Source organism: Diabrotica undecimpunctata, chromosome 9 (assembly GCF_040954645.1).
Source record: "Diabrotica undecimpunctata isolate CICGRU chromosome 9, icDiaUnde3, whole genome shotgun sequence".
NCBI classification, from domain to species: domain Eukaryota; kingdom Metazoa; phylum Arthropoda; class Insecta; order Coleoptera; family Chrysomelidae; genus Diabrotica; species Diabrotica undecimpunctata.
The window spans coordinates 74210431-74233582 of NC_092811.1; the positions used below are offsets into that span (position 1 = coordinate 74210431).

Consider the following 23152-nt stretch of genomic DNA (forward strand, 5'->3'; position numbering starts at 1 on the left):
TTAGTGTAAGATGCAAAATAATTCTTTTCTGTATTTTGTACTAATTTTGTTTATTGTAGCACCCTGATGATGCAAATAAAGATTTGCGAAAGCTTGGTTAACTAAAAAGAGTACTTCTTTGTCCTATCTTCCGCTGCACACCCAAATATTTGAGTTTTGTATATATATATATATATATATATATATATATATATATATATATATATATATATATATATATATTGAAAAAGTTGTATTTTATTAATTTTATTTTTATTTATAATAAATGTTGTAATTTTTAAAATTTGTGGTTCGTTGTTTAATTTAATATATACCTCAGCTAGCTCAATTATGTGTTCTAAGCAATCTGTCACTGTGTGACGTCGACTCTGTAGTCTCCTGGTAGAGTTCAAAAAGAAATTAAACCAAAATTTACTTTAGACCTTTGATAAATTAACCCAAATGAAGCACGTTATTTATTAATGTTGAACAAATTTAATATAAACAATAAAATTCGTCTGCAACTTGGGTTGCCTTTAAAAATTTACAAAAATAGGAATCGTATAAATCTTAATGTGGTTTAGAGTCGTGACAATAAAAATTTATTACAAAATGTGGAGACTCTATACAAGTACCTAAAAACTAAATAAATATTGCAACTTTATAAAGTGTTTAAATGAACTATAAAGAAAAGAAAATGAACACTTTATTCCGCTGACTTTTAACTTGCATTCAAATATAATCAAAATTTCAAATGATCCCCAAAATTATTATCCAACCTTACTTTAAAACAGTTCTGATTTATTTAAAGAAAACTAACTACTCGCAAAATAATTGGTGAAACTGGAATATCAATCCTCTCTTCGGAAGTTAAGGTACGTACTATTCTATTTTTAATTTAATGATCATTAATATTTTCAATTTTTTTAAGGCCTATCGCAATTATGTTAATTCATGAATTTTAATTTTCTCAATTTAAATGACATTTCTGTACTCCAATAATAATTTATAAGTTAAATTGTTTCTCTTACTCTCTGGAACAAATTCTGGATATCTCTGCTGTGGAAACTGTGGAAAAACTAAAATTCTCTTTAGACGAGTTAAAAAAACACTCCCGACCTATTCCACAATTTCAGGACTCTCCTTTCAAAAATTCTTGTCGGCCTCTCCCCAAAATCTATTATTCGTTGCTAACAGCAACCAACGTTCTTTTCTTTTTTTCTTCTATTTTTTTTTAAACCATAAAACTGTCCTGTTCTGACACATTTGTCAATCCACATTAATTTCTCATAATCACTTTAATCACATCTAATTTGGGAATTTATAAAAAAATATGTTCAGATATAAAACTTATTCTATTACAATGCTAATACAATTTATTATTTTCATCTCCACATCATTGTAATTTCTTATTTAACAAAACCCCTATTAATTTAGCTCCCACAGACTTGCTTGACAGTTTATTTTCTGACGTTTTCAAAATTTCTATGTTTAAATATTTTTTAAGAATTCTTCTTTTTTTGTTCTTTTTAAGGTTTAGACGATTCACCTATACACTAGGCAACTATACTATTCAGAAATTATTAACACTATACCAGGTAAGTCAAAATTAATTTATTTAACAATTTACTAATCTTTTTCTCTCTTTTATTTCAGCGTCGAACCCACATTGTGATGGCTTCATGAAATTCATGAACAACAAACTCATATAAAAATCCATTTAAGTTGTATCCTTTTTAACATATTGAAATCATTTCAATATATATATATATATATATATATATATATATATATATATATATATATATATATATATATACCCGGTATTTAGGCGGCACACGCCCTTCCGGTAGGGATCTATGGAGGAGTATCACCGAGCCGCAAGCCCTTATCTCTTGCCGTACTGCTCCACCATAGGCCGATCAGATACCAGCATATTCTAGACTAAGCCGCAGATTCATTTTAGAATTTTAAACTGCTGCGTTAGCCTTTTTGTTTTCTGTCACCGAGCTGGGGATCGAACTGACATCTCTCGCAGTGAAGCGAAGGAGAAGCCAGCCGCCCAGCCCGCTTGGCTATCCGATCGACTATATCGAATAAATAAAATTTGCTGTCCATAATAACTGGTCTCCCAACGTGTTGGCATTACAATATAGAATATTTGCATTTAGAATTACGAAGGAATTGGAAATAATTATAGCTTTTTTCTGCATTTTATATTCTTGTGTATTTTGCATTTCAACATTTTGGAATCCTGGCATAACGATTTTTAAATTTTAATATTTTACATATTTGAAACCATTTCTTTATGATTTTGAAAATTTATTATTGACTGGTAATACAGATTTTAAAAGGGAACAATTCAAATTGCACATTTTGAACATATAATTGTCGTCTATCCTCACACCAGGAACAAAATGGAAACTAGAAGCAAACAAGAAGAGACGAGATTATTAGCTGAAAGACAAGAAAAGGCTTTAAATAGATTAAAACAAGAAAATACACAACAAAATGAACAGATGATAATTAGTTTAAAAGAGTAAAATAAACAACAAAAAGAAGAAAACAAACAACAAAAAGAAGAAAATAAACAACAAAATGAGCAGATGATAAATAATTTAAAAGAAGAGAACAAACTACAAAATGAGCAGAAAAAAATGATGAAACAACAAGAAGAAAATTTTCTAAAACTTCAGAACCAATGAAAAATATGAAGACGAGATGAAAGATTATTAAGAGAAAATAAGGGGGTAAACCAAATTGCTGAGGAAACGGAGAAGAAATTAGAAGTCCATAAAAAGGAGATGCAGCAAGAATTAGACAAAGTGGAAGAAAAATTCGAGAAGGTGTTGAAACTGGATATAGAAAAAGTGGAAGAAAAATTCGACAATGCATTGAACTTCGATATAGAAAATGTGGAAAAAAAGATCAAGGAAATGGAAAATTATCAGTATTGTCAGAAAAAGTAATTGTATACAGGTCAAATGAGAGTAAAATTCAATTTTTCGAGAAATATAGATAGCAACATAGACATAGACAATAAAAAGAAACATCCAGTACCTTTCATCTAGGTTTTGAAAAACAAATTCCAGCATATGCAGAACTTTGAAGACTGCAAGGAAATCATAAGAAGCCTTCTAAAAGACGGTGCTTCTTTGTGGTTTGAAAGTAGAGAAAATGAGCTCAATTGGTGGATGGATTTTAAGACAAAATTTATCTAGTATTTCTGGGGTAAAACAAAACAAATGGAAATAAATCAAGAACTACAAAATGGAAAGTATAATGAGGAATATCCGAGGAAAGACATGCCATCCAAATTTATAACAACGCGCAGCATTTATAATACAATTATTCACAGGAAAAACTTATAGAACTAATTGCTCGCCACTTTGACGAAACTATGGAAGATCACGTTACTTTACAGAATTACCACGACATCGATAGTTTGTGTCAGTTTCTACAAGTAAGAGAGGCTCGTCGTAAAGAACAGTGAAACAAAACAAAGAACGAATATTACAGACACAGAACATCCAATATAACAGAAATTCAGAACAAGCTGAAAGACCATATCGCCGAACAAGAAATTTTGAAAAAAGGAGAGAATATAAAAATAACTACAATCGGTAGAATAATTACGAAGCAAGGAGGAATTTCAATCTGCCACGACAATAGAATACGAATAGAAATAAGGAAAATAATAATAGAATACCACCACAAAATGGAAATCGCGAAAACCGATATAATAACGAACGACATAGAGGACCGAGGACAGAAATAAACAATATCAACATTGAAGAAATGAAGTAGAAAATTCCAACGTTCGGATTTTCTCGAAGACACCTACAAAATAAAAAAAAACAACAAACTGGAATTTGTTGTCAGCCGAATGAATTTATTAAATTAGCTGCAAACGATGTAAAAAGTCAAAAATCAAATTTAATATGTAGAAGCTGTTATTAACAACAGACCGGTAAAATTTTTAATTGATTCTGGATCCTCGTTAATAAATAAGAAATTGTTAGAAGAATTGGATTTGATTAAATTGATGTACAAATTCCCCAGGTAACTTTGGTGGGTGCAAAAAATATGTATGTCCCATATGTATGTGAATCCAATTGTGTAGGTTAAGAAGGGCAGTGGAGATTTGCGTTTATGTTTAGATACCAGAAATATAAATCAACATATGGCATCACAGTACGAATCACCTTTAAACATTGGGGCTATATTTGGAAGAATCACAGGGTCATATATATTTAGGTAAACCGATCTAAAGCATAGTTTTTGGCTGATACCTTTGGCAGAAAGTTGCCGAAATTATACGGCTTTTTCGATCAATGGAGTAGTATACCGATTTAAGGTGGTTCCTCTCAAACTACAGAGTGCATGTGCGGCACTTGTCCGTGCCTTGCATTGTATTCTTAATCGGCATAGCTTATAGTACACTATGTAGATGATTTGTTAATTTTCTCCCCAGATGTTTGTAGTGATTTGGAGCACACAAAAAATGTGTCAAAGAAATTAGACACAGCTGGACTAAAACTAAACATTGAAAAATGCCAATTCTTCCAAAAAAAAGTGTATTTGGGATTTAAACTCGATACTAGTGGAGGCGGCCATGGGGAAGACAGGATCCAAGTCATCAGTTACTATTCTCGTCCGAAGAATTTAAAGACGTTACGAGGTTTACAGCAGGAAGTTTACTCCGCAATTACACAGTAAAAGGATGGCAAAGCGGCAGGCCCTGATAATATACAAGCAGAACTACTCAAACTATAGGACAACGAATCAATGGCAATAATCGCAAAGATATTTAACAACTACTCAAACTATAGGGCAACGAATCAATGGCAATAATCGCAAAGATATTTAACAACATATACAACTCTGGAGAAATACCAACAGAATGGCTAAAATCTGAGTTTATTGCACTTCCAAAAAAACCAGGAGCCAAAAAATGCGAAGATTACGGTACTATAAGATTCATGAGTCATTTCCTAAAATTGTTCCTAAAGATAATTCATAAGAGAATCTACAAGCTGTGTGAAAGTCAAATTTCCCCCAACCAGTTCGGGTTCACAAATGCTGTTGGTACTAGAGAGGCTTTGTTCTCAGTACAAGTCTCTACTGGAATCAGACAGCAAATCTCAGTTGAATGTGAACACACTGACTATGTGAAAATCATGCCTGGAGTGAGGCAAGGCTGTATTTTATCTCCTCTAATCTTCAATCTGTACTCTGAAAGAATATTTATCGAAGCTTTGCACGAAACTGAAAAAGGTATTCTACTAAATGGTTGCCGGCTAAACAACATCAGATATGCAGATGACACCATAGTATTTTCGGACAACTTAGAAGACCTACAAGTTCTTATGAACAAAACCACGTATTACAGTCAACAATATGGACTCAATGTAAACGTTAAGAAGACAAAGCTTATGATAATTAGCAAGAAAAGAATAACAGAAGGTCAACTCTACGTCAACCAATCCCCTGTAGAAAGAGTGACGCATTACAACTACCTCGGCACCGTAATAAATGAAGAATGGACCAACAACCAGGAGATTAGAGCACGCATCGGAAAAGCTAGATCCACCTTCAATCGGATGGGGTCCTTCTTTAAGCGTCACAACCTCTCTCTTGATACAAAACTAAGAATGCTGCGATGCTACGTCTTCTCTGTCCTTTTTTATGGTGTTGAATCGTGGACCTTGAATGAAGATATGTGCAGAAAACTGGAAGCATTTGAGATGTGGCTCTATCGGAGAATGCTTAAGATCCCGTGGACTGACCGAGTCACAAATGAGGAGGTCCTCAGAAGAATGAATAAGAATCGAGAAGTACTGACCACCATCAAATCTTGAAAGTTACAGTTCTTCGGACATATTATGCGAAATAAATCCAGATATACTCTCCTTCAAGCCATCCTGCAAGGAAAAATATTTGGAAAACGAGGTCCAGGAAGAAGAAGAACATCTTGGTTAAAGAACCTCAGAATCTGGTTCAATACAACATATGTGCAGCTTTTCCGCGCTGCTGCAGATAAGATAAAGATTGTCATGATGATCGCCAACATTCGTAACGGATAGGCACATCAAGAAGAAGACGAGGTTTACTCAGCATGGCCAACTATTTTAAGAAATTAATTCCTGACATTAGCCAAAAAGAAATACCGTTGATTAAATTATTAAAGAAAGGTAATAAGTGGAATTGGAAAACGGAACAGGAAGAGGCTTCTGTTAGACTAAAAGAAGAATTTTTCAGAGTAGTTAAAGTATATCAGTAAATATATCATATGCTTTTCATTCTAAGAACTGATGCATCTTTCCAAGAATTTTTGGGAGTACTATCGCAAATACAAAATGGTCAAGAAGTCCCGATTTGCTTTGTGCCGAAAGTCAGGAAAACACATGAAAAAAAAAATATAGTGTAACGGAATTGGAATTTGCCAGTGTTCTATTTTGTGTTAGCAAATAACGCTTTTATCTGCTTGAAACAAAGTTCAGAATAGAAACGGATCACTCTGCTTTAGTACACATAATGAAAAATCGAGTAATAAACAATAGAGTACTTACAGGAATACTGCTACGTCAAGGATATGATTATGAATTCAAATATATCAAAGGAAAGGGCAAAGCGCCACAGTGGGAACACTGAGAAATATTCTATTGGATAATCCCTCTGAAAGATTTATACAAGAAGTAACAAAATTTCTTTGAATTGTGACAGATGGACAGCACAAGAAATGGAGTAGGAAACTGTCGATGATTGAAAAGTGTTTGAATTCAATTCTAAATACGATTACATGAGAAGCAATCTATGTCATGAAAGGAATACGGCCCACAAGACCATGGCAAAAACCGGATTCACGAGAATATCAGCAGGTAATAGAAATGGTGCAAAGAAGACTACGTCGAAACAGCAAGAAATTTATTCAAAGACAGTAAAGACATCGAAAACGAAGGCCAGTGACATTTCAGACAGAGAAAAAAGTAATGGGGAGAACCTTAAAAGGTGTCAAAACTCACAAATTACGTCTGTGCCAAACTAATGCCGGTAGTCGATGGTCCCTATATAGTCCAGACAGAAAATGGGGTGAACAGTTATGTGTTAGGACATCCTGACACTGGAAATATTCGCGGAGTTTTTAAAATCCAGGATATCTACAAATATCATGAATAAAAGGTAGAAATTAATAAGAAATATAATCATAGGCGAAGAATTTTTTTTTTATTAAGAATAATTTTTTTGCAATTAAATTTACTGATAGATGTATGTAAAAATTGATAGAATATTTTATTCACAAAAATTATTCCGACAGAGGGCAAATTAATGCTCATCAAATGGTACAAATGATACAAATGATTTAAATACACGAGACAGTGTGAAATTTAGAAAAAACTCAAAATTGCGCGTATCGGAAAAGCTAGATCCACCTTCAACTGCCTTCTAGAACCACAACGTCTCTCTTGTTATAAAAGTAAGAATGCCGTCTTGCCTGTTCTTTTTTGTGGTGATAAATCGTGGACTTTTAACAAAAATATGTGCAGAAGATTCTAAGCATTTGTGATGTGGCTGTATCGGATAATACTTAAGCCCGTGGACTGACCGAGTCACAAATGAGGAGGTCTACAGAAGAATTAAAAAGAATCGAAAAGTACTGACCACAATCAAATCTCTAAAGTTACAATATTTTGGAAACATTATACGAAATGAATCCAGATATTCTCTCATACAAGCCATCCTGTAAGAACAAATATTTGGAAAGCGAGGTCTAGTAAGAACATCCTGATTAAAGAACCTGGTTCAACTGGATAGTAAAGTCCGTCTGCCGTGTGGCCTTGAGTTGGGCTGCAACTTTCGGAACAAAACTTGGCAGGCGAAGAATCCGTCGACCAAGTGAAGATGAACATCAGGATCTTAACCAACAACATATCCAGATAGCTAGAGATAGGATGAAAGATCAATATAATTCTTGATCTGCGAATGAAAGCTTTGAAGTGGGAATCTTATCTGGTTATATAATTCACAACGACATGTATAAAATAAAAAAGAAAATAAATGATATGCCGAGTTAAGAAACTGCCAAAAGGAAAACCGAAAGTTGTCCACACAAATCACCTCGCCCCATATAATAGCTAAAATTATATATAAAAAGCATAAACCTCACAACATCAAAACATGGATAGTTGCCGACCGCGCTTAAACGAATTTATCAAATTATGTAGATAAAAGATATAATGATTCGATAAGACCACCGAAGTGCAACAAGATTTTTTTTATAGTTACAGATTTTGATTATGTTACACAAGACCTTAACATGAAAAAATTTCTTCAGTGTCAAGGTCAATTGAATGATTTGAAAAAACGGTTGATTCCAATCAACTTGGTTGGTATTAACACCCAGGGCCAATTTATAAACATCTGAAGGTTATATTTAATAATTTTTATTTTAAAATTTTTTTGAAAGTATATACGATATACCATATAAAGCAATAATTAATTTAAAAATTCCACAAAGAATAGTTTCACAACCTCTAGAAATACGAGCGTTTATAAACAAAAACAACAGAAGATATAATAGTAAAAAATAAATCTTTCTTAGTTTGCCAAATACAAATAATTCTGCCAACATAAGAAAATGAAGATAATAGTTTAACAGTGCCAAGTCTTAAGATATAAGACTTTAAGAATTTAGAAACTGTAATTAAACACGGTAATTAAACTCATGTAAAGCATAAACAGTACATAAAATTTATAATGTCGTCGATATATGAGATGTGTAATTGTTTGAGAGTTGTTTCTGTATTGTTTGTAATTCGTAATAAAATGTATTCATTTTTGGTTACAAGGTTAAAGGTAAATCTGACGGGGACTATAAGTGACTATTATGAAATTGAAAATTCAAAATCAGTATCTAATATCTAAGTTTCATCATCATCAACATCATCTTGGTGCTACAGCTCTTAGAGGGCCTCGACCTTCTCAAGCTTTCTACGCCATTCTGTTCTGTCCTTTGCTTGCATTTTTCAGTTGCTGACTCTGATCTTCTCGGCATCTTGTGTTACCCCGTCCATCCACCTCAGCTTTGGTCTACCCCGTCTTCTCATTCCTACGGGTTGCGCTGTTAGAATCTTTTTGATCATGTTCGATTCAGGGTGCCGGGCTACATGTCTTGACCACTGTAGGCAGTTTCGCTTAATTATAGTGGTAATATCTTTACCACCAAACGTATGCTTGTAAATATTCTGTAGTTCAAAGTTATATCTACGCCTCCATATTCTGTTCTCACAGACCGCTCCGAATATCTTGCGTAGCACCTTTCTTTCAAAAATCGACAGAAGGGATTCATCTATTATAGTTTGTTTGTTTGTTTGTTAGCTAAGTACTTTGATAGACCATGATAACACCTGTTTGCAATTATTATTCGCCTTTTTATTTCCTCAGCCGAGTGTTATTATTGGGGTTAACCGATGTCCCTAGTTTTGGTCATTGATGATTAAATCTGCGTCAACATTTCCAGCTCTTGTGTTTGTGTTAGTCGCCATGAATTTGGTTTTATTTTGATTTATATGTAACCCCATTCGTTCTGCTGCTGCTACTAGCTCGGTTAGGATTTCCGCAGTTCTCGCCTTGGTTCTTCTTATAATGTCCACGTCGTGTGCATATGCTAGAATTTGGACTGATCTAAGGGAACGGTAATTAAACTCATGTAAAGCATAAATAGTACATAAAATTTATAATGTCGTCGATATATGAGATGTGTAATTGTTTGAGTATTGCTATACAGAGTGGAAACATGGACTCTCGGAATTACAAGTATGAGGCGTATTAGCGTCTTTGAGATGTGGGTTTTTCGAAGGATACTGAAGATCTCTTGGACAGAGCACGTGACCAACAACGAGGTGCTAAGAAGAATGGGTACTGAAAGAGAACTCCTAAATATTGTAAAAAACAGAAAAACGAGTTATCTAGGACATATTTACAGAGGAGAAAAATACAACTTCCTACGACTTATAATGGAGAGGAAAGTGGAAGGAAGAAGTGGGCCAGGAAGAAGAAAATGCTCCTTGTTGAAGAATGTAAGAGACTGGACAGGCATGGACACACATTCGATACTAAGAACAGCTCAAGATAGAGAGCAATTTGCTGTAGTTATAGCCAACCTTCAGTAATGGAGAAGGCACCTTAAGAAGAAGAATTGTTTGAGAGTTGTTTCTGTAGTGTATGTAATTCTTAATAAAATGTATTCATTTTTGGTTACAAGGTTAAAGGTAAGTCTGACAGGGACTATAAGTGACTATTATGAAATTGATAATTCTGAACTTTGCTCAAAATTAGTATCTAATATCTAAGTTTCAGTCAGTTAAAAATCAGTGGTTTTAAAATCTGATGGAAATTGGCATAGTACATAGAACTTAAATGCCCTGACTAATAGCAAATATCAAGTAATTAACTGAACCAAAATATTATAACCAAATTCAATAATGACAGAAGAAGAATGTCAAATATGGTATAACATCGTAGATCCATAGGCAGTATAAGGAGAAATAGACTAAGAATAAGTTATAGCTAGTTGAGAGTGACTTCAAGGGAATAGGTGTCTCGAACTGGAGAAGAGAAGCTGAAGTCAAAATAAAGTAGAGCATTGTCAAAAGCTTCAGTGATAAAAATAGTTTAAAGTGGTATAAATGTAACTTTTTACCCTACGAACGCGTGTTGTACACTGGAAATAAAATTAATAAAATAAATAAAACAGAACTCTTAAAAATCAATATTACATTCAATAAATTTTGTTACAAAGATACTATTTATTTCGCTTACCCACAAATCGACTTTAGTAAATGAAGAATAGTCGCTTATCCCTATTCGTTCCCTACATGCTTCATACTCTTTAGATACAAAATCAAACCAAGGAGGTTTCGCAAAAGTTTTCGTATGAGCTACTCTAAAGGAGCTGGACCAGTCTTGAGCTTCCTCCACTGAAAAGTTACATCGGTATTTTATCTCATTACTAGTAAAAGAAAATGATAAAATTTACCCTTACAGAGAAATAATATTTAATACATACATTAATAATACATTTGTAATGTGAAACTATATATACAAACCATTGCAAACTTGAAAAATGACAGCGACATGTTGCAAATCTTATAAATTTCTTCTACCAACCCATCCAGAAAAATACTAATTATTGGAGTAGGCTGTAAAAGTTAAATGTTTTATGTGGGTACTTTAGCTTCTTCCATAGAATGAAATTTTTATTGTAAATATAATTAATAACCTGGACATATAATAAAAATTAAACAAAGAATTCATTTAATATTGTAACTATAATCAATATTTACATCATACTATAGAATTTGTTAAAGATATTACCAATTAAAATAAAATAGAAATGTTCAGTAAATTAGCAAAAACTTTATGTAACATGGTTAGCAATTTATCTTTTCAAATATTTCGCATATGTACAATGCAGTTTTACACAGTAAGATGCAAATATATGAAATAAAGCCATTATTTCAGAAACAGACGACTTTTTTTTTAAGATATTTTGAAATATAAACCAAGGTCACGGGACACCCAATTTGTAAGATCATTTAAATAGTTATTTCTACAGGGTTAACCAAAATTATGTACTTGTAAGCAAAATGAAATTACAATAAATTCTCATTAACTTAGCTAAATTACACTAAGGACTGCCACAGCAAATAAAACAAAGTTGGGTTTTTTGCTGGTTCGAAAAAACAAAATGCCACATTATAATCTGAAATTATTTATTGTAGTATCAGTCAAGTATTCAAAGATATTTTCACAAAAAAAGCGCGAAATATACTTCTAATCGGTACTTGGAACGTGAAGTCTTGAACGTGAATCACCAGAAATGACTTTCTGGTGATTTACAGTAGTGTTGCAGAAGAAGCCAGAACAAAAAAAAGTCGTAATGTTAGTAAACAGAACATTTTTATGAAAGAATCTAAATATATCTCTGAAATAACAGTTAGTGTAAAAGTCAACCTGGACGTCAATCCTCTGAATGTGATAGCAATCTATACATCTGAGAACAATAGAGATACCAACAGAAGAGAAAATTTCTATGAACACCTTTAGAGTGTGATAGACGAGCCTTCAAATGACGGATATATAATCATTATGGGTAATTTTACGGCCCGTGTTGGCAATGATATAGTTACAGGAATAAAACAACGATATAACTAATTAAAATTTAAGAAATGAAAACAGAGACCTTCTGACGGACATCTGCAGCATAAACGAGATACATATTAATAATAGATTTTTTCATACAGATACAGTTTTGAAAACACTAGAGGACAAAGATATTCTGTCGAATAGAGAGTTACACCCCTCTCAAATCTTTGATGTAAGAGCACTAACATCAGCAAAAATAGAAAGCGATCAGTAATTGGTATTGTCTAAAATCCGAATCAAAACACGCGCGCGCGCGCCCACACACACACACACACACACACACACACACACACACACACACACACACACACACACACACACACACACACACACACACACACACACACACACACACACACACACACACACACACACACACACACACACACACACACACACACACACACACACACACACACACACACACACACACACACACACACACACACACACACACACACACACACACACACACACACACACACACACACACACACACACACACACACACACACACACACACACACACACACACACACACACACACACACACACACACACACACACACACACACACACACACACACACACACACACACACACACACACACACACACACACACACACACACACACACACACACACACACACACACACACACACACACACACACACACACACACACACACACACACACACACACACACACACACACACACACACACACACACACACACACACACACACACACACACACACACACACACACACACACACACACACACACACACACACACACACACACACACACACACACACACACACACACACACACACACACACACACACACACACACACACACACACACACACACACACACACACACACACACACACACACACACACACACACACACACACACACACACACACACACACACACACACACACACACACACACACACACACACACACACACACACACACACACACACACACACACACACACACACACACACACACACACACACACACACACACACACACACACACACACACACACACACACACACACACACACACACACACACACACACACACACACACACACACACACACACACACACACACACACACACACACACACACACACATAATACGCCTTTGCGATGATGCAAGCAGATCCACTGAGCTCTCTTCGTTAAAAGGAAGTCCTCATCAAAAATGGTTTTTGCAAAAATCACATTAATAGGAGCATCCTCAGGCTTAAATCTCCTGCTCAATCTCAATCCAAAGACTCAGACCCTTACCATATGAAAGTCTTTTCTTCCGTACGTCAAAGGAGCACTGATAAAATTGTCAAAATCCTCAAATCAAGAGGAATAAATACAATATTTATCCCCCCACAAAAACTTTCATCTCTTGCCCGATCAAAGACAACATTCCAAATGAACATCAAGGAGTTTATGAAATTCCTTGTGCAGAATACTCCCACATTATATACTATTCAGAAGACAGTTTAAAACACCAAAATTGTGTAGCAAAATAATTGTAACGTAGGAAACAGATAAAGCTGTAAAAAATTTCGTCCTATTCTCAGACACGATACTAATGTTATAAATACAAACAAAAACAATAAATGTGAATATATTAGAAGCACATGCACCCACACAAGACTATAAAGAAAAAGAAATTGAAAAATTATGATTTAGAAAAAGTATTAGCATCTACAAAGAAATACGAGATCAATATTGTCATGGGAGATTTTAATGCGAAGATTGGTGATAGGAATTGGTGAAGATATCATAGAAAAACATGGTCTGGCAATACGAAATGAAAGACGAGATATGTTGTTATCTTTTTGTGTAGAAAAGCAACTACTAATAACAAACACAATTTTCAAATCTCCAAAGCGCCGTCTTACACCTGGAGATCACCAGCCTATACACCTCAACGTGTGGTTCGTAACCAAATATACTTAATATGTATAAATAAATGATACAGAAATTCAGTATTGGCAGTCAAAACATATCCAAGTACATATATACCAACAGATCACAATATTCTGGTAGGAAAAATAAGACTGAGATTGAAAAGAGTTACAAGGACTAATAAGCAAACAGTTACTAATGAAAGAGAAAATATATCAAATGATACCGGAAACAAGAAATAACCAGTGTATTAGAACAAAATATAAAGTTGACATCAAGCAAAGATGAAAGTATTGAGGAAAACTGGACGAGAATTAAAGATAATCTAAAGACCATTCAATAAACAAAATTAAGTGCAGTAAAAAAAAAGAAAAAAAAACAAGGGTGGATAACAGAAGAAATACTGGGATGAATCAAAGAAGAGAAATCAGAAATAAAGATAAAAACTAATACAAGAGGATCTACGCAATCAGACAGAAGATAAGACATGCGAAAATACAATTTCATAGTAAAGAATGTAATGAAATTGAACAATATGAAAAGAAACACCGATATATTTCGTCTGCACAAGAAATTCAAAGAGATCTTCGTAATCAAACAGAAACAACTATTCCAAAGTTTAGAAGACAAAAACGGATACAGAATATTAGATATCAATGAACAGTTAAAAGAATGGAAAAACTGCATTTCTGAAATATACCGATCTTGACTATTTTGCATTCAATTTGTGATGATTCTCTTTATGCGAATGGGCAATATAAAAGGCAAAAAATGGAAAAGCACTTGGCCCGATGAAGTAAGTGCTGAAATATTAAAATTTTTGGGAGAAAATGGAATTAAAGCACTGTGTGGTCTCTTTAACAGAATTTATGACATTTCATTTGCGACCAAATTGAAAAATCCAAAGGATTGAAATCAGCACTTCTTTGTGGCCAAGCAAACTCACTTCCACGACCAATCCACGATGCGGAAAGTGTTGATTTTTAGTACTGACGAACTTTTAAATTTTTGTTTTTTAATTTATTATTGTTACACAATTAGAGAACAAAATGTTTTATTGTAAAATAAAAATTAGCTAAACCGGCCTTGCTTTGCTGTGGCTTGGTTATTATACTGATATTTTGTTCAATTTATTTAACAGAGTTAAGTATTGCATTGATACGCTTAAGAACAATTTAAAAAATAATTGAATAAAATCAAGATAAATATAAAAATGAACTAAGTAAAACCCACCTGTTTTTTTATGTTATTCTATTATTTTACAGAATTTTATGACAATAAACGTAACCTAAAAATTACCGCTGAAAATAAACTGAAGTAACAGTGTAACTGAAGTAACACGTGTAAAGCAATGGTGAATTTCGAATTGAAATGAAATGCAATCTTTTACTTTCATTTAAACCTCTTTTCTCTACATAAAGAGCAAAAAAGATAGTGTTTTTCAAGTGTCAATCGTAGATGCATGTCGGAGTAAAAGGTTACTTCAAGCGTCGTTCAAAAGCCTCTAGTAACAGGCTTTGATTTTGCGGTTCACCTAATTTGCTATCAAAGAGAGGTCTCTCGAGTTCTTATTACTTCGTATAGATGCCGCTGCTAGCGTAATTAAAGCTTAAATCAGTTAAAAATAGCCTTATCTGGAGATCTTCACCTAGAGTGACCTGACATGAACCAGCCATAATTTCGGCAGAGCCTTGAAATAAGACGGCTCCCAAACCGTATTCGGAGGCATCAGTCTACAGGCTAAATGGCTGGTTCATGTCAGGTCGCTATAGTTAAAGATCTCCAGATAAGGCTGTTTTTAACTGAAAGCTATTTCGGCCTCTTGTGTCCATATGAAATATTTCTTCTTCGGTGTTAAGTCAGTCAAAGGACTGATAATGACTGCCAAGTTTGGAATAAAACCTCGGGTCCCAGGATCTCGGTTTGCCGTCTCAATAAAACTTCTCAGTTGTTTGACGGATATGGGTCGCTGAAAACCTTGAATTGTCTCACAATGTTTTTCCAAGAGGTTGAGTATCTGTGTCGGTTACTTTGTGGCCCAAATACTCTGATGTGTTGGTTGCAAACCAAAATTTCTTCAACGACACCCAGAGTCTATGAGTTCTGAGTCGTTCTAGGACGAGGTGGAGCTGTTTTTGATGGTCGTCCCAGGAGTTGGAATAGATAATGATATCATCCATATAGACCTTCACGGATTTGTCTATGAAACCAGCGAAGACTGATGTAACTAATTTTTGGAAGGTTGCAGGTCCATTTTTGAGTACGAATGGCATAACTACGAACTCATAAGCTGATCCGTCGCGTAGACTGAATGCTGTCAACGGGATCAAATCTTTGTGTAGTGGTATTTGCCAAAAATCACTCTTTAAGTCCAATGTCGAAAATATTCTCGCCGTTCCTAGCTCTTTAATTGCATCGTGGATTGGCGGCAGGGCGAAGACCTCGTCAACTGTTAACTTGTTGATTTTACGATAATTAACACAAAGTCGAGGTGTGCCATCCTTCTTCTTGACGATCATAACTGGGCTGTTATAGGGTGATCGACTTGGTCGGATGACACATGTTGCAAGCATCTCCTGGACTTCATCGAACATTTTTTTCTTGGCTGTAGAACATTTAAATGGCTTCGTATTAACCGGCCGTGTGTCTGTCAGCTTGATTTCCATCACCGTGTCTCGGGTAGTGGTAGTTTGTTATCGAAGGCGTCTTCGTACTCCTGCATGAGTTCCGATACGGTATGGACTGCAAATGGTGGAGCTTGATCATCTTGAAGTTGAGTCTTTGAGTTGCATTGTTTGGCTAGTTACAGTACAATGACCGCTACCATCCAGTAAATTTCACCACGTGGATTCCAACACGGGACTACCGCTTGAACATTCTGGACTAAATTGCGACGTATTGAACAGCAAGATCAGCAATTAATAAATTATAAAAACACCATGTTAAAATCAATTTTTTCAGTCTGATTTAAAATTATAGTCTGATTTAAAATTATAGTCTGATTTAAATTATTGTTGTTGTTACTAAAATCTTTGTAAGTCGAAATAAAAGTTTTAATTGTGAAGTTCAGTTTTTAAAAAAGTGTTTTTCCCAAGAACATTCATAATTGGCGCAGAGTCAGTACGGAAGTGGAAGAGTCTTTATAGATCCTCGTCACTTTTAAGTGTTTGTCCACTGTTCCAAGAACCAGCCCCAGGGAAACCATTTGCAGAGTTCACCCGAGGGAATTAGAAGTTAGAAGAAGCCTTCAGGAGCAAAGGAATGCACATCGGCGTCGTCTTTATCCTGTAAGCGATTTTATTATTACTTAGAATTAAGAAGATTCGATTTTGAAAGAATTCTTAATAAATCAGACTCCTCTGAGTCCTTAGATTGAATCAGAGCTAAATTAGAAGATAAATAAAACAAAGATTGAATAGATTAATACAAAGATTAAAGTAATTTAAAAATATCTCCTCTAAGTCCTTAGATTGACTTTAGAGTCAGATTTAGACAAAATTGAATAGCTTAATAAATACTATATATTAATAAACATAGAGATTAATAGATAGAAAATAAGTAGATTAAGATTTATATATTTATATATTGATTATTGAAAATTACTATACCTATTTGACTATTGACTATATATTATATTGAAAATTTTTAAAATATGGCAGTTCCACAATTTGACGTTAAAAATTTATGCATTCTTCCAAATTTTGACGGAAATCCAAATGAATTACATGAATTTATTAAAGTTTCTACAATACTTCTAAACCATTATTATGATAGACTTAATGCAGCTAGTATACAAACCAAATTTTTGCTTCATGGTATTATCAGTAAATTAACAGGTAGAGCCAAAGAAGTTATATCTGTATATGGATGCGAAAGTTGGGACGAAATAAAAAACGCATTAATTCAAAATTTTGGAGACCAGAGAGACGAAAATTCGCTTACAAGGAATCTAGTAAATTTAAGACAAGGCTCAACAGAATCTATTATGCATTTTTACGAAAAAATCATGGGACTTTTAAGCTGTATTAATAATTACCTAGAATTACATACCATAAATGCCGATATTAAAAGGAGCAAACAAGAATTTTTCCGTCAACAAGCTCTTACAACATTCTTGGCAGGCCTACGAGAACCAATGGGCTCTGTTATCAGAGCAATGAGACCAGGAAGTTTAGCCACGGCAATACAGTACGTACAGGAAGAAAATAATGTTCGATATCTTCAAAAAAATCAAATAAGTCAACCTTCAACATCAGGAAGAAGCGAAAATTATCAAGAACGCCGACCTCAGAGACAGCAGATGCCTGTACAGATCCAGAAACCATTGTACCAATAGACAAATTTTGCACCTCCACTATGGCAGCAACCAATGAGACAATTCTATCCGCAGAATCAGTTTCAGCAACCACATCGGCAACAAAACTTCGATCAATTTAGACAAAATTCAAACCCTCCAGCATTCAGGACCCAAAACCAGTCAAATGTATGGGCACCCAAACCCGGACAGTCAAAACAGTCTAAACCAACACCTATGAGTGGAACATCAGAAACCACAACCAGAGGCCGTCACAATTTTACACCAAATTACCGGGCACAGCCAAAATTCACCGTAGAAGAACTTTACAATATACAATGCCACGGAGATGAGCAAGAAGAGAATGCCAACTACAGTGATTACTACGAACCTGAATACGACAATTTTCTACAAGATGCATACGAAAATCAACCAACCGAATACGAAGAAAACGTAAATTTTCGAGAGGACCCACCAGAAGCAATCGGAACGTAATTGAACTTCATTCATTTCCCGACAAGAAGGAGCTACCCTACATCGAAATTTCTAAGCCTTCTTTACGACTTTTATTCGATACAGGATCTACAAAGTCATTTCTTAATCCAGAAATAGCTTCTTCATATTTTCCAAGTTACATAAAACATGAACCCTTTGTCGTTACATCAATTTTTCAAAACTATTCCCAAAAATATTGTACCGAAATTCCTTCATTTTCAGAATTTAATTCTGACAGCAAAATGAAATTTTACCTCTTTAAGTTTCACAAAACTTTCGATGGTCTTATTGGCCTCGACAATCTAAAACTCTTCGAAGCCCAATTAAACTTCCCTAAATCGCTTCTAGTTACAAAAGATTCTACAATCCCTATTAAATATTACGAAACAAATAAAACACAATTTTATTCCATTCATTTGGAAGCAAATTCTATTAGCCAAGTGAAAATTCCTGTCAAAGAAGAAAAAGGAACCATCATTATTTCTACCCAAAAAGTACAAGGCGTCGTAGTACGAGAAGCCCTTACTAACGCCGAGAACCACCTCGCCTGGACCGAAATTGCCAACTTCACGTCAGAACCCATTCATCTTTCTCTTATGGAACGACTCGAAAACAATAAAATAGACATTCAAGATTTCCATATATATTCCATGGAAACAACCTCCGGACCAGACTACAGACAAGATATCGACGACTTAATTAAAACCGAACATCTTAACGAAGAAGAAGAGGAACAAGTTCGCCACCTATGCCGAAAATTCTCCGATATATTTCACCAACCAGACACTCCTCTCAGCTTTACTAACGAAGTTAAACACCACATCAGATCCAAGGATGAAGAGCCTGTATATACGAAATCATACCGGTATCCGTATGTGCACAAGGAAGAAGTAAAGAAACAAATCTCTTCAATGTTAGAGCAAGGGATCATTCGACCAAGTCAATCGCCATGGTCCTCGACTATTTGGGTCGTGGCAAAGAAACCAGATTCATCCGGTAAAATAAAGTGGAGGATAGTGGTAGATTATAGAAGGGTCAACGAGAAGACAATTGACGACAGATACAGAATTCCTCACATTAGCGATATTTTGGACAAATTGGGAAGATGTCAATATTTTACGACCCTCGACTTAGCAAGCGGATTTCACCAAATCGAGATGGCTGAAGAAGATATTCCCAAAACAGCATTTAATGTGGAAAATGGACACTATGAATATTTAAGAATGCCATTTGGACTTAAGAACGCTCCGTCCACGTTCCAACGTATGATGGACAACGTATTGAAGGGACTTCAAGGAGAAATATGCCTCGTCTATATGGACGACGTATTAGTATATTCAACATCACTACAGGAACACATGGTAAATCTCACAAAAGTATTTCAACGACTAAGAGAAGCCCGACTAAAAATCCAAGTCGACAAATGCCAATTCTTAAAAAAGCAAGTTAATTTTCTAGGACACGTAGTCACACAAGAAGGCATAAAACCGAATCCAGCGAAAATTGAAGCAATAGAAAAATATCCAATACCGAAAACAGCGAAAGAAATAAGAGGATTTCTTGGACTACTGGGATATTACAGGAAGTTTATTCGAGACTTCGCAAAAATCACAAAACCTCTAACAAGATGCTTAAAAAAGGATGCAAAGATCGAACATAAACCCGAATTCGTAGAATGCTTTGAAACGTGCAGGAAATTATTAATGAATGAGCCATTATTGCAATATCCAGATTTTTCCAAACCGTTTAACCTCACAACAGATGCCAGTAACTTCGCTATCGGTGCAGTACTTTCCCAAGGACCAGTTGGCAGTGATAAACCAATTGCCTTTGCTTCCAGGACACTAAATGAAACCGAAACCAAGTACTCTACAATAGAAAAGGAAATGTTAGCAATGGTGTGGGCAACTAAATATTTTCGACCTTACCTATTTGGAAGAAAATTTAAAATACTTTCAGACCACCGTCCTTTGCAATATCTATTCTCCCTAAAGGAACCTAACTCCAAACTAGTACGTTGGAGATTAAAATTAGAAGAATTTGACTACGAAGTAATTTACAAAAAAAGGCAAAGCTAATACAAATGCGGACGCACTGTCTCGAATCGAAATGCACACAAAGGAAACTAAGGACATCGATTCACAAATTAAGGAAGTCTTTGATGATTTAGTAGACATAGAAGACGATGGATGGTCAATGACTAATAATCCAGATGCAGATCGAATAATCGACGAGATTGTAGAAGAAAAAGCAACAGAATTAATTCCAGAAAACATCCCAGAAGATATTGTTGAAAACGAAGATCAAAACATGGACGAAGACGGAAATGAAACAATACATACAGCAGTAGAAAATCCAATTCTTGGTATACCTATTTCGGAAAAACCACTTAACTTCTACAATAACCAAATTATAGTCAAAATCGTCAACTACAATCCACGACCTCCAGCAATTATACAAACCTTTCCGAATAAAAGACGTTATCATATCCAGCTGTCGAAAGATCAGTTAAAAGCTGATACCATAAAAATTTTTAAGGAACACCTCAACCCGAAAAAGAAGTATGCAATTTTATTTGAAGCAGAAGAAGAAATTTTTGCAGAAATTTGCGAAATTATCAGGAAAACTTTTAAACACAACGCATATGACTTAGTAAAGTGCAATCATTTATTGGAAGATGTTAACCTAGAAGAACAACAAAAAGAGATTATAAAAAACTATCACGAAGGAAAAACGAACCATAGAGGAATAGCTGAAACAGAAAGTCAAATAAGGAAACGATATTACTGGCCTAATATGAAGAAGGACATAGAAGATATCATAAACTTTTGTGATATATGTCAAGAAAATAAATACGACAGACTTCCTCCCAAACCAAAATTTATGGTTACACCAACTCCCACTAAACCACTGGAAATAGTTCACATTGATTTATTCCAGGCTGATGGACAGAAGTTTCTAACCATAATAGACGCATTTTCGAAGTATGGACAAGCCTACCCAATAAATGGAGGAAATGCAATCAATGTACTCAACGCCTTATTGATTTTTATAACACATCATGGACTCCCAACAATGATAGTAGCCGATAATGGTACGGAATTTAAAAATGGAGTAATACAAGAATTTGTAGACTCTCATAAAATCTCAATCCACTATACAACACCAGAGAATCCGCAATCCAACGGGACGATTGAGAGATTTTATTCTACGTTAATCGAACATCTTCGAATCCTAAGGAACACCAAAGCAAAGCTCTCGATAAAAGAACAAATGATATACGCTATAATTGGGTACAATAATTACATACATTCAGCAACGAAGTTAAGACCCATCGACATATTAAACGGACATATCGACGCAAAAGATCCCTTTGACGTTGACATACAGAAAGTAATACTGAACAATTATATCCAAGATCATAGAGAGATAACAAAGGAATTATACAAGGAAGTAAACCAGCAAATACAAGAGAATAAAAATAAAGTCATTGAAAATAGAAATAAATCGAGACAAGACCCTATTACGTATAAACCAAGTACAAAAATCTACACACGGAAAACAGTTACCAGAAATAAATTACTTCCGCGATATTCCGCAAAACATATAAAAAGAAATAACGAAGTGACTGTAAAAACATCAAAAACTACAGTTCACAAGAAAAACATAAAACATCAACCTAAATCAAAAACTAATCCTAACCGTCCGCACAGGATCACCCTGACGATGAGAGAAAAACAGAAGATGAAGGACCTGAAAGACAACCCAGGAATAAGTCCTCTCAACCTGGGACAAGCAAAGATTCATACTAGTACACACGATTTCATATACTTCTTCAAACTACTACCAATAAAAGAAGAATTGGACAGAATTGAAACCAGTACGGCGCAAAGACCACAGCAGTTCAAAATGGACTTAGCCATTACCTTTTTCGTGTATTATATTTATCCTTCATTTTCTTGTCCTACATCTTAATTCCTTTACTTATTATCATTTATTTTGTATATCTACCGCAAATTCTACTACAATCATTCTTCCTGAACCATGTCTCCTCATAAACAAAAAAAAAATTCTTTCAATATTTGGAAGTACCATGTCCCCGAATCAACCGAAATTACAACTCGATGTTCTACAACAAAAATTTTGGGCATAAAAGAAACTTATCTCATCAATCTTCCACCCAGATACAAATTCAAAACCCCAATCCAGAGTTACATAAATTCAAGGACAACCATCCCAGAGCAAC

At 34.7% G+C, this 23152-nt stretch overlaps 1 protein-coding gene across 4 annotated transcripts in view; it reads right to left on the reverse strand.

Annotated features, from left to right (window-relative positions):
* Positions 1 to 23152, reverse strand: part of LOC140450148 (pyruvate dehydrogenase phosphatase regulatory subunit, mitochondrial) — a 767651-nt gene that overhangs the window by 352002 nt on the left and 392497 nt on the right. For all 4 annotated transcript variants that reach the window (XM_072543593.1, XM_072543594.1, XM_072543596.1 and 1 more), the window contains exon 9: positions 10801 to 10958. In XM_072543593.1, coding sequence (XP_072399694.1) covers positions 10801 to 10958 — 158 coding nt within the window. The remainder of the gene's footprint in view (positions 1 to 10800; positions 10959 to 23152) is intronic.